At 39.4% G+C, this 13,598-nt stretch overlaps 1 protein-coding gene across 4 annotated transcripts in view; it reads right to left on the bottom strand.

Moving 5' to 3' along the window:
- setd3 (SET domain containing 3, actin histidine methyltransferase) overlaps positions 1 to 13,598 on the bottom strand; it is a 69,345-nt gene that overhangs the window by 50,022 nt on the left and 5,725 nt on the right. For 3 of the 4 annotated variants that reach the window (XM_045717694.1, XM_014194918.2, XM_014194934.2), the window contains exons 2-4: positions 5,334 to 5,466; positions 5,032 to 5,124; positions 1,846 to 1,994 (exon numbers count right to left, since the gene is read on the bottom strand). In XM_045717694.1, coding sequence (XP_045573650.1) covers positions 1,846 to 1,994; positions 5,032 to 5,124; positions 5,334 to 5,436 — 345 coding nt within the window. In that variant the 5' untranslated portion in view covers positions 5,437 to 5,466. The remainder of the gene's footprint in view (positions 1 to 1,845; positions 1,995 to 5,031; positions 5,125 to 5,333; positions 5,467 to 13,598) is intronic. The other variant, XM_014194924.2, reaches the window with a different exon arrangement.

Here is a 13,598-nt window from a genome sequence, read left to right as displayed (position 1 = left end):
GTCCAGCTTTAATTGTAGGCTAACTTCCTTGCTAGCTTACAGCTGAAGCAATGTCAATTCACTACCCTAGTACCATAACGCTAAATATGTGGGTTTCAAAAGCTGATTGTAACGTTTTTGGTGACAAATTCACTTCGTCACCCTCGCCACCAAAGTCATGAACTTCCTTCATCTCCCTCTCCTCCTGTCTGGTTCCCACATTCTGCCTCAAGTCATTACTTCTTCTATGCAAATGTTGTTGATGAGTACAATAAAATAATGTTCTCCTAGCAGTTCCTAACAAAATAATAAAGTCCTAAATGAAAAGGATTGTCATCTGTAGCCCTGTGAAATTAGCATATTATATTTTGTTTTAAGCCTTATTTTACCAGGTAAGTTGACTGAGAACACATTCTCATTTACAGCAACGACCTGGGGAATCGTTTCAGGGGAGAGGGGGGAAATTAATGAGCCAATTGTAAGCTGGTACTGATTAGGTGGCCACGACAGTATGAGGGCCAAATTAGGGATTTAGCCAGGACACCGGGGTTAACATCCCTACTCTTACGATAAGTGCCATGGGATCTTTAGCACTCAGAGCCAGGCATTTAACGTCCCATCCGAAAGACAGCACCTTACACAGGGCAGAGTCCCCAATCAATACCCTGAGGCATTGGGATATCATTTTTTGGGGACCAGAGGAAAGAGTGCCTCCTACTGGCGCTATAGCACCACTTCCAGCAGCATCTGTTCTCCCATCCAGGGACCGAACAGGACCAACCCTGCTTAGCGTCAGAGGAAAGATAGTAGGGGTATGCTGCTGGCCAATAACTCAATCCATGCATTGCACACACTCCTATTAAATAATATGCATTTGCCTGTATTGTGATTTACCCAGTTTATCAATAGAGCTATACCTTTAAAATAAATGATAAACCTTTGTTGTTTTGTAGTTAGGTTGGTTAAGGGAAAGGGGGATACCTAGTCAATTGTACAACTGAAATGTGTCTTCCGCATTTAACCCAACCCCTCTGAATCAGAGAGGTGCGGGGAGCTGCCTTAATCTACGTCTTCGGCGAACAGTGGGTTAACTGCCTTGCTCAGGGGCAGAACGACAGATTTCTACCTTGTCAGCTCTGGGATTCGATCCAGCAACCTTTCGGTTACTGGACCAACGCTCTAACCACTAGGCTACCGGTTAAAACAAAGTCAAATTGATTGCATAACTGATTATTTAATGCATAGATGGCTGTCTCAAACAAAATTGACATCAAAATGTAATGACATTGAACTCAAAAGATGCCCAGAGATTTAACAGAGCAGTAGTTGAGTTTGTCTGTCTGGATCAAGAGCCTTTCTGTGACTGGCTAATAAGTCTTTCTTTGTTGTTATGGTATCATTTTGGTATTGAGTATCTTGATACTAAACCTGGTATCGGTATCAAAGTCATAATTCCGTTATCATGACAGCAACAGAGCACTGGGCTTCATACAAACAGCTCGGCCTGTTTGATCGATCAGACCAAAACGGCAGCCATTTTAGAACATCAATAATGAGGGCTGATTGGTGGGTCATTATGAGAAGAACACCAATAAGAGAGAGTTAAGCCTTGTTTCCTCTGTTGAAATATAATCAAGGAGCTGATCAATCTAGATAGTCTACGGAGGAAACCTCAGGTCAAGGCCTTTCTTGTCCTTAAAAAGACCTTTGAGCAATTTTGTTAATCAGTTGAACTTGTACAATAAGAATCTCTTGTTCCCATTACAAAACGTTTTGCTACGGTGTGCACTAACGAATACGACCCAAGTGATGTCACCCTGACAACTGTTGCCATGGACACCAGCCGATCCGGTTGTAGCGACCCACCTTGATGTCCTTGGTGGCCCTGAGGCCGAAGCCCTCGCCGGCAAAGTTGGAGATCTCAAAACCCTCGCAGGACGCTCCACTCTCCTGAGCCCACGCCATCAGCTTCGGGAAGAACTCCTCTCTGCTGCCCTCGAATATCACTGAGATACCTGTGAAAGAGACGGAGAAACACACACACAGTTATGATCAAACTCAGAGTTCTTCCTATCTATATAAGCCATGGCTCAAATCCAGCTGTGTGTGTAGTAATCGTAGTTTTATTACATTGTGTGTGCGTCAGGGTTTCCATTAGGAAAATGTGGCGCCGGACAACGTGACTGGGAAGATTTTAATTGACCGGTCATTTGAGAAATGTACCAGACTCATATGCATTGGGTGCATAACCCATTACGGCATCCACCCACAGAGCTTAGAATGACAGAGATCAAATTTACATTATGGTAATGCCTCTTAACAGAACATTTAAATTATGTTTATGCATCTTAACAGAACATGCAACTCATCTAATGAAAGCAGCCAATAAAACGTCATTTTCTAACATTTGTTAAAATGCAATTCGCGGGAAAACGCCATTCTAAACAGAGCACCTGGGAAAACGCCATTCTAAACAGAGCACCTGGGAAAACGCCATTCTAAACAGAGCACCTGGGAAAACGCCATTCTAAACAGAGCACCTGGGAAAACGCCATTCTAAACAGAGCACCTGGGAAAACGCCATTCTAAACAGAGCACCTGGGAAAACGCCATTCTAAACAGAGCACCTGGGAAAACGCCATTCTAAACAGAGCACCTGGGAAAACGCCATTCTAAACAGAGCACCTGGGAAAACGCCATTCTAAACAGAGCACCTGGGAAAACGCCATTCTAAACAGAGCACCTGGGAAAACGCCATTCTAAACAGAGCACCTGGGAAAACGCCATTCTAAACAGAGCACCTGGGAAAACGCCATTCTAAACAGAGCACCTGGGAAAACGCCATTCTAAACAGAGCACCTGGGAAAACGCCATTCTAAACAGAGCACCTGGGAAAACGCCATTCTAAACAGAGCACCTGGGAAAACGCCATTCTAAACAGAGCACCTGGGAAAACGCCATTCTAAACAGAGCACCTGGGAAAACGCCATTCTAAACAGAGCACCTGGGAAAACGCCATTCTAAACAGAGCACCTGGGAAAACGCCATTCTAAACAGAGCACCTGGGAAAACGCCATTCTAAACAGAGCACCTGGGAAAACGCCATTGTAAACAGAGCACCTGGGAAAACGCCATTCTAAACAGAGCACCTGGGAAAACGCCATTCTAAACAGAGCACCTGGGAAAACGCCATTCTAAACAGAGCACCTGGGAAAACGCCAGTCTAAACAGAGCACCTGGGAAAACGCCATTCTAAACAGAGCACCTGGGAAAACGCCATTCTAAACAGAGCACCTGGGAAAACGCCATTCTAAACAGAGCACCTGGGAAAACGCCATTCTAAACAGAGCACCTGATATCAGTTCCATGTGAGACAGTGATGAAAATCTTAGAAAGAGGGGGAATCTAAAGAGGCAACAACTAGGATGGGTTGCTAATATGACTAGGATTGTGCCTTTGGCTTTAGGACAATTAAATAAAAGTTGATATGAAAACCAATAGAACAGAAAAGAAATGGCATAGCGGTGAGTCCAATAGGGAAGTAAATGGAAAGAAATGTAAAAATTGTATAAATCACTGTCTATAAAGAAATACACTTAGAAATACTTCACCAGAATACATGACTTAGCCAAAGAGAAATCGAGGATCATTAGAGTCTTTAAAAAAAGTTGCTGCAGATTGTTTCAAATCACAAGCTCGTAGGCCCATGCCTATTTCGGAAGCCTGTAATTTGGGCAGCGCGTGTGGCAATAGGCCTAGCTGATTATTGAGTTACGGATGTCAGTGAAAAGCATTTAACATGCGTGAAGATAATGTTTCTGAGTATAATTTTAAATGTTGAGACAAGAAGAAGGGGAGGGGTGTGGTGAAGATATAGGGGAGTCTCTAGAACAGCTCAGCTGTCTCCCATCAATTCTTGCGCATCCATTGTCTCATGTGAATTGTTTGCCCATTATTATTTCTTTATCATCAACTCTCCATCACGTGTCACCAGTAGTAAATGTACCATTAATCCCCGTCATTTGGTTACATTAATTTCTGTTAAATCATATATTACAGTCATTTACCGTTCTCATTCTCGGAGTGGAAACGTTTGCAGAGTTCACAACCTGCTACACTTATTTCATAACCATTAATTACGAGATTTGTCAATTTTCTCATTGTCTTTTGTTTGGAGTGCTCCATGTGAGCAATGAGCACGTGTCTGGTTTCTCTGTCCTGATAACGTTGAGGGAGCGCGCGCCTCAGGATGCATAGAGGTACCTGGTCTGCTGTGCGGAAATCTAGGAAAGCCTTTGTTTAACATCCATTGAGAACAATAATATATTAAAAACCGAATCTTTCCAACAAACAATATTAAAAACCAAATCTTTCCAACAATTTCGATAATCACCCATCCTCAGCGTGAAAAAGCTATGGAAGTTACTGCTGCATTAGACTATAGGCTGTAAGTTCCATGCGCTCATTTCTTTAGCCACCAATGGATCACGATGTATCAATGTGTCCATATGGCAGAGGCTGGTGATCTCGCATTAGTTTACTTTCAGATGTATCATTTTTATTCAGATTTTTATGCTTAACCACATGACGATGATTTTGATAAACAAAAATGTTATTGAATTGAAACTATTCAACTAAAATGCGCATATGAAAATCATAACTGGCCCGCAGAACGGTAGAAATGGTAAGATAAATTGTAGGCTTCCCCAAACTTTAAACTCACACTCCGCCTATGAAGTGTTAAAATACTTGCCTCAATATGAAAATATATATATATATTTTTTTAAATCAGGTTTCAAACAATAAAGCGCCGACAGCCTGTTACCTACACATGAATGGGAGGTGCGCTTCAATTACAAAAAATATTGCTCTTTAAAATCATACATCAAAACTGTTTTTAACACTCGATTGCATTTGGAATTGTTGCGCTACGGATTGGGCTTCTAAAAGCAGCTGAGGAGCTTCAGGGGAAATCCCGCTTTTCATTTATTTATTTTGGGCCAAAAGCCAGCGATTGCCGGCTAAAGGAAACCCGTGGCTGTTCCAACATACCTTTCTGTTTCTTCCTGATCTTCTCCACCAAGCCTCGTATCTGGACGTACTCCTCCCACTCTTTCCCTGGAGAAGGGGCAGCACTGCTGCATTCTAACAGGACATACATAGGGGAAACCTCACATCATAAGTAACTTTCGGTAACCAAAAAAGGGTCTGTTTCCCCAGACACTAATCAAGCCTAAGAACATTCCATGGACACAGAATCTGAATTGAAAATGCTTCTTAGTCTTATGGGCCCCTTGTCAAAAGTAGTACACTATATAGGGTATAGGTTGCAGGGTGCCAGCCCTGCTACATACTCTGTAAGAGCTCCGATATGAGGTTCATCATCTCTTTGGGGGAGACCACAGCCATGGCGCCTGTCCCCGACTTCTGAGTCTTCACTCGACTCTTCTTTCCCATGGTGCAGCTGGACAGAGAGCAGGATAGGGACTGGGTTGAGAGTGACAGACAGCACAAAGTCATTCACTCATCTAAAGCATATTCTTGGGAGAGAAGAAACATTACAAAAATCACTCATCTCGGTTAACGCTGAAGTAAAATCTTGTGTAATTTGGTCAACTGCGCAATTCACTTTGGTGTTCATACATGTTAGAAACTGAAAGGAAACGCTTAGCCTCCCCTTCCCCACCTGCCTCCCCTTCCGAACCATGTGGGCGCACTACAGGCGAAGCAGTTTAGGCACCGCCTTCACCCAATCCTGACACGTCCAGATAACCAGTAACAAAAATAAATGGTAAAAAATAAAACTGTATTTTCGGATCTCGCACATCCCATTTATCTCTTGGTCTACAAGCAAAGTCTTTCCACAGGAGATTACAAAATCACATTTCTAAATCAAATAAATTTTTTAGTCCATGGTCGTATTCACTAGTCGCCACTAAACAGAAGAAGAAAAAAAAGAATCAAAACTATGAGGGAAAGACTACCTAAACACGTCCGATAAGAAATGTGCTTTCCCGTGATGTGTTGTGCCTAAGAACAACCCTTAGCCATGGTATATTGGCCACATACCACACCCCCTCGTGCCTTACTGCTTAATTATAAGCAATTGTTTTGCTAACTTGGTTTGTCTATTAACCTGTCTGGGATAGGGGGCAGTATTTTCATGGCCGGATAAAAAAAACGTACCCGATTTAAACTGGTTACTACTCTTGCCCAGAAACGAGAATACGCATATTATTAGTAGATTTGGATAGAAAACACTCTAAAGTTTCTAAAACTGTTTGAATGGTGTCTGAGTATAACAGAACTCATATGGCAGGCAAAAACCTGAGAAGATTCCAGGCAGGAAGTGGCCTGTCTGATAATTTGTAGTCCTTCTGTTGCATCTCTATCGAAATTACAGTATCTGTGCTGTTACGTGACACTTTCTAAGGCTTCCATTGGCTCTCTAAAGCCTTCAGAAACCAGATTGACACGTCTCCTGTCCCTGGGCAGATAACAGCAGCAGTGTTTGTCAGTGGACTGCCTGGTAACAGAGAGACTGGAGATGCGCGTTCACGAGACCGCCATTTTTTTCTTTCCCTCTTTGAATGAATACAACGTTGTCCGGTTGGAATATTATTGCTATTTTACGAGACAAATAGCATAAAAATATATTTTAAACAGCGTTTGACATGTTTCTAAGTACGGTAAAGGAACATTTAGAATTTTTTTGTCACGAAATCTGCTCGCGCGTTACCCTTTGGATAGTGACCTGAACGCACGAACAAAACGGAGGTATTTGGATATAACTACGGATTATTTGGAACCAAAACAACATTTGTTGTTGAAGTAGAAGTCCTGGGAGTGAATTCTGACAAAGAACAGCAAAGGTAATCCAATTTTTCTAATAGTAATTCTGAGTTTAGTGAGCCCCGAAGTTGGCGGGTGTCTGAATAGCTAGCCTGTGATGGCTGAGCTATGTACTCAGAATACTGCAAAATGTGCTTTCGCCGAAAAGCTATTTTAAAATCTGACATAGCGATTGCATAAAGGAGTTCTGTATCTATAATTCTTAAAATAATTGTTATGTATTTTGTCAACGTTTATGATGAGTAATTTAGTAAATCCACCGGAAGTTTTCGGTGGGTATGCTAGTTCTGAACATCACATGCTAATGTGAAAAGCTGTTTTTTTATATAAATATGAACTTGATTGAACAAAACATGCATGTATTGTATAACAATGTCCTAGGAGTGTCACCTGATGAAGATCAAAGGTTAGTGCTGCATTTAGCTGTGGTTTGGGTTTTTGTGACATATATGCTTGCTTTGAAAATGGCTGTGTGATTATTTTTGGCTGGGTACTCTCCTGACAATCTAATGTTTTGCTTTCGCTGTAAAGCCTTTTTGAAATCAGACAATGTGGTTGGATTAACGAGAGTCTTATCTTTCAAATGGTGTAAAATAGTCATATGTTTGAAAAATTTAAGTTATAGCATTTTTGAGGTATTTGTATTTCGCGCCACGCTCTACCATTGGATATTGGTGAGGCGTTCCGCTAGCGGAACGTCTAGATGCAAGAGGTTAAACGGTCGACATCATCTAATCTTTAAAAATAAATAAATAAATAATAAAATAAAATAAAATATATATATATATATATATAGATAGAATATCCGAAACATACAATATCCTTGCAGTGAAGCCGCTCAACAACTACACCACACCAGTCATCCAACAGACTTCCATTCAGAGCGACACACAGAAGCATCCAGGGTCAACGCCCTGCTCAATGGAACGTTGACAGATCTCCCACCAGGCTAAAAAAATGTGAACCCGAACCCTCCAAGACCCCCCCCCCACAGTTCCCCATTAGCTGTCCCTCAACCATTCAAGATCCCTCCCTAAGTCTCCCCCCCAAGAAGAAAAATAAAAAATTCAATTAACTCCATTCCCCACCCCCAAGAACCAACAAAATTAACTGAAAGAGAAAATAGAAAACAGCAAACAATGCAACATTTTTTTTAAAGGACATCAAGGACAACTAAAATCATAACAGCAATGACAACTGTATATGTTTGTGTGCATGTCTGGCACTATCCTCACAACAAAATCTGCAGAGCTTCGATGATTTTATGCCCCAAATATTCAACATTTTGTTGGTGGCAAGAATTCGATATAATAATTAGCTGAAAAGCACGTATTGAAGGCCTTGAATCTTGCGTTGTTTTATATATCAACTCATACACCCTGTACCATGGAATCGGTACATCAAAAATCTATTCAACTATTTTGCAATTTGTATGGCACAGTTGCCAACATCCTGGTCATCAAATGAAACTGGTATACTTTCCTATTTATGCCATTTTTATTCCTGCACCAGTTTTGATCCTTTATATTGGGCAGACAAACCAGTTCCCTACCTCCTCCCTCTGCCACCTGCCTCCTCCATTTTTGGGGTAATGCTGTAATCAATTGGTTGTACTCTTGGATTGAGCAGACCTTCCCGTACACTTCTGATAACTCTACCATTTCAATTTACAATATAATTTAATAACAGAATACCCTTTTCAAACATCTTTCCCGTAAATACAGGTATTTTATCAACCAGCACATTTGAGTTCAGCCATAATATTTGTTCTATCGGGGGATGAAATTGAAATTGTATCCAGCTCCGCATTGTTTGAAAAAGGATCATTTTCAATTAAATCGAAAATGAGACATGGCAATCTGCACAAAGGCCATTTTTAAACAATGGATGAGCTTTTGTTGGTAGTCTACTTGAGAACCATTTAGCGCTCAAATAAAACTTTTGAATAAGTGAAGCTTTTAGAGAGGTTTAGTGCTTTTATATTTAATCATCTCAACCCACTCAATTCATCTTCATTATATAGATAGGCAAGCTTTATTTTGTCTGGTTTAGTTTCCCAGATAAATCTAAATATTTTTTGCTCATATGATTTGAATAACAAAATCAGGAGTAGGCAGCGCCGTGAGTAAACTGAGATATGACTTAGGAGTTAATCAGGGCAATTTTTCCATAAATAGACAGGTATTTACCTCTCCATGGTTGCAGGATCTTGTCTATTTTTACAAGTTTTTTATTGAAATTCATTGTGGAGAGCTTATTTATAAGCTAATGTAAAAGTTGTATTTTTTAAAGATCCAATAAGTATTATTGTACACTTATCATAATTAGGTTTTAGTCCAGAGAGTCCGGAAAAGTTATCTAGATCTTCAATGAGACATTGCAGGGATCTAGCTTGCGGACTTAATATAAAAATTGAGTCATCGGCATACATGGACACCTTTGTTTTTAAGCCTTGGATTTCTAATCCTCTAATGTTATTGGATCTAATTTTAATAGCTAGCATTTCGATGGCCATAACGAATAGATATGGTGACAGCAAACACGCTTGTTTAACTCCTCTTGACAATTCAAAACTCTGAGAAGTAGCCGTTATTTACCATTTTACGCCTGGGGTTGCTATACATTATTTTTACCCATTTTATAAAGAGAAAATCCAACATTTTAAAAAATCCAGGCATTTATAAATAAAATCCAGTCTTAATTTATCAAATGTCTTTTCAAAATCCGCTATAAATACCAGGCTTAGCTTAGACATTTCATAATGTTCTATTATTTCTAATAGTTGTCGTATATTATCTACAATGTATCGTCCATTTAAAAAAAACTGTCTGATCAGGATGAACAATACCTGGTAAAAACCCTTTTAATTCTGAGTGCTATGCATTTCGCTAGTATTTTTGCATTGAATTGTAAGGGGCCTCCAGTTTTTTTAGATAGACTGGATCTTTATATTTGCCATTTGGGTCTTGTTTAAATAATAGAGAAATCAGACCTTCCTGCTGAGTACCTGACAGACTACCATTTCTATAGGAGTAGTTAAAAAAAAAAAATCTAACAATGGAGCTTTTAGTATATCAAAAAAGGCTTGATATACCTCTACCAGTATGCCATCAAGCCCTGGGGTTTATCCAGACTGAAAGGATTTAATAACCTCAAAAAGTACTTCCTCTAATTTGGCCTTCGCACTGATCTTTCTGTACATTTGCTAATTTCCCATTTTTTATATTATTTTGAATAAAATCCTTAACGTAAATCGTCATTCAGTGGGAGAGGATGAGACGGAAAAGAGAACATCTGCCTAAAACATTTAGCTTCCTCTTTTAAAATATATCTCGGATAATCATAGATGACTCCGTCTTCAGTAACAAGTTCCTGTATTGGAGATTCAGGAAGAATTTGTGCATTTTTCCCCATATTCCATCCAGTTTGCTTTATTTTTGTAATAGATTATATTAGATCGTTCTTGAATAAGTTCAAGTTATTTTTGTTTTTCCTCTAACTTATTTTGTATCTCTGTAGTATCGTTTTTATTGCTATCTACCTGTACTATTAGTTCATGTATTTCCCTTATTAGTCTTGTCTCTTTAGCCAGAAACTTATTTTTATTATTGATGAATATTGAATGACCTCGGAAGGTACATTTAAAAGGTAACCCAAACAATAAGGGGATTTGCTGAAGCTATATTAAACTGGAAAAAAAAAATTATAAATAATTTTGTCTTATTTTTAACTAAGTTGTCCTACAGTAAACTGTGATTAAATTTCCAATATTCCCAGCCACGTGGAAATTCTATAAGAGCTATGTGAAGGCCAATTAGATGATCCGATAGCATTTTGTCTCCTATTAAAACTTTTTTAACCTGATGCCTGAGAGAAAGAGACAAGAAAGTAGTTAGGACAACTAGCTTGATTAAGTCTCCTCCATGTACATCTCACTAGGTCTGGGTTTTTAAGTCTCCAAATATCCACTATTTCTAATGGTGTCCATAATATTTGTGATTTCCTTAAGGTCACAGTGATTATAGTTTGTAGAGGGATTACCTTTAGTCTATTGAGGTACTTAACACTGTGTTATAGTCTCCTACCACAGTGATTTGATAATAATTTTTTGCCTGTAGGTTCAATAAATTGGTATAAATATTTTCGAAGTACGGATCATCCTGATTTGGACCACATAGATTAATGAGCCAAATCTCTTTTTCGTCCACTTTCATATTCAAAAAGATCCACCTTCCTTGCGAATCATTCCTGACTATTTGCACATTCAGATCGACATTTTTGTAAATTAATACCACACCTTGAGTTCCTTTGTCCATGACAGAAAATTATTTCACCACCCCATTCCCTTTGCCACGCAACTTAATCTAAGGATGTAGAGTGAGTTTCCTGTAAACAGTAAAAGTTATATTCCTTTTCTTTTAACCACGTAAAGACTGATCTTTTTTTATAAATCTGCTAAACCGTTACAATTATAACTGGCTATACTTATTTCACCCCTTACCATAACTATATACTATTCTCAGTCTAAATTGACCATAATTAGTGCTTGTAAAGTTACTGCCATCAGAGATATTATGACGGTCAAAATTAGAGCTTTCAAATGTCTGATATTTAGAATTCAAGAAATAGGTTCTAGCGATATTTGTTTTATTCCCTTGCCTGTGAGCCAATGGCGCAGATGTTAGAAAATTGAGACAAGATATTGTGTGTGTAGGTCTGAGTAGGTTGATGTGTATGATATTGGATGTGATTTAGTGAGTATGAACGATGTCATGGTTGAGTGTCTATGTGTATAGCCTTAATATTCATGATGATAATTGTAATCCATATCGTATCACTGTTATAGTTGCATCATAATTACATTAAACATCATTGAAAAACACATCCCAGCATTTCCATAGCAATTGACATTTCACATGATCACGAAAGAGACCTTGCATTACTCTATAGACGGCTTCACTACAGTTCAAATGTATTCAGTACAATATGTTATTATTCCCCAATGCCCATATTCTGATATCTTCCCCTTGCTTGTTGTAAACAAATATAAACTTGTAGACAAATACATAAAAAAGATAGACAAACAAGAAACATTATCAAGAAATTATGAAACAGTTCGACAGAGGTAGGTGAGGGAGAAAAGAGAAAGAGAAGAGCGAGATCAGGTGTGTGTGTGCATGTATAAGTCTGTATGTGTAAGCGAGCATGTAATTGAGTACGTGTGTGTTCATATCCACTTCATAGTGTTCAGATAAAGAGTTTGTCCACAATGAGAAAGGCACGCTTACCCTTCTCCCTCTGTACCGGATACAAGAGGTCGACCGATTAATTAGGGCCGATTTCAAGTTTTCATAACAAAATCGGTAAATCAGTATTTTTGGCCACAGATTTGCCGATATTTTTTATTTTTTTTAGACCTTTAACTAGGCAAGTCAGTTAAGAACACATTCTTATTTTCAATGACGGCCTAGGAACAGTGGGTTAACTGCCTTGTTCAGGGGCAGAACGACAGATGTTTACCTTGTCAGCTCGGGGATGTAACCTTATGGTTAACTAGTCCAACGCTCTAACCACCTGCTTTACGTTGCACTCCACGAGGAGCCTGCCTGTTACGCGAATGCAGTAAGAAGCCAAGGTAAGTTGCTAGCTAGCATTAAACTTATCTTATAAAAAACAATCATAATCACTAGTTAATAACTACACATGGTTGATGATATTACTAGTTAATCTAGCCAGTCCTGCGTTGCATATAATCGATGTGGTGCGCATTCGCGAAAAAGGACTGTCTTTGCTCCGACGTGTACCTAACCATAAACATCAATGCCTTTCTTAAAATCAATACACAAGTATATATTTTTAAACCTGCATATTTAGCTAAAAGAAATCCAGGTTAGCAGGCAATATTAACCAGGTGTAATTGTGTCAGTTCTCTTGCGTTCCTTGCACGCAGAATCAGGGTACATGCAACAGTTTGGGCCGCCTGGCTCGTTCCAAACTAATTTGCCTGAATTTTCCGTAATTATGACATAACATTGGAGGTTGTGCAATGTAACAGCAACATTTAGACTTATGGATGCCACCCGTTAGGTAAAATACGGAACGCTTCCGTATTTCACTGAAAGAATAAACGTGATAGTTTCCGGATTCGACCAAATTAATGACCTACGGCTCGTGTTTCTGTGTGTTATTATGTTATAATTAAGTCTATGATTTGATAGAGCAGTCTGAGCGGTGGTAGGCACCAGCAGGCTCGTAAGCATTCATTCAAAATAGTACTTTCACGCGTTTTGCCAGCAGCCCTTCGCAATGCATTTAAGTTTATGACTTCAAGCCTGTCAACTCCCAAGATTAGGCTGGTGTAACCGATGTGAAATGGCTAGCTAGTTAGCCGGGTGCGCGCTAATTGCGTTTCAAACGTCACTCGCTCTGAGACTTGGAGTAGTTGTTTCCCTTCCTCTACATGGGTAACGCTGCTTCGAGGGTGGCTGTTGTCGATGTGTTCCTGGTTCGAGCCCAGGTAGGAGTGAGGAGAGGGACGGAAGCTATACTGTTACACTGGCAATACTAAAGTGCCTATAAGAACATCCAATAGTCAAAGGTATATGAAATACAAATCGTATAGAGAGAAATAGTCCTATAATTCCTATAATAACTACAACCTAAAACATCTTACCTGGGAATATTGAAGACTCAGGTTAAAAGGAACCACCAGCTTTCATATGTTCTCATGTTCTGAGCAAGGCACTTAAACGTTAGCTTTCTTGCAT

Source organism: Salmo salar, chromosome ssa01, assembly GCF_905237065.1.
Source record: "Salmo salar chromosome ssa01, Ssal_v3.1, whole genome shotgun sequence".
Taxonomy (NCBI): domain Eukaryota; kingdom Metazoa; phylum Chordata; class Actinopteri; order Salmoniformes; family Salmonidae; genus Salmo; species Salmo salar.
The sequence above is the reverse complement of the archived record's forward strand: the minus strand, read 5'-3'. Positions and strand labels throughout refer to the sequence as shown.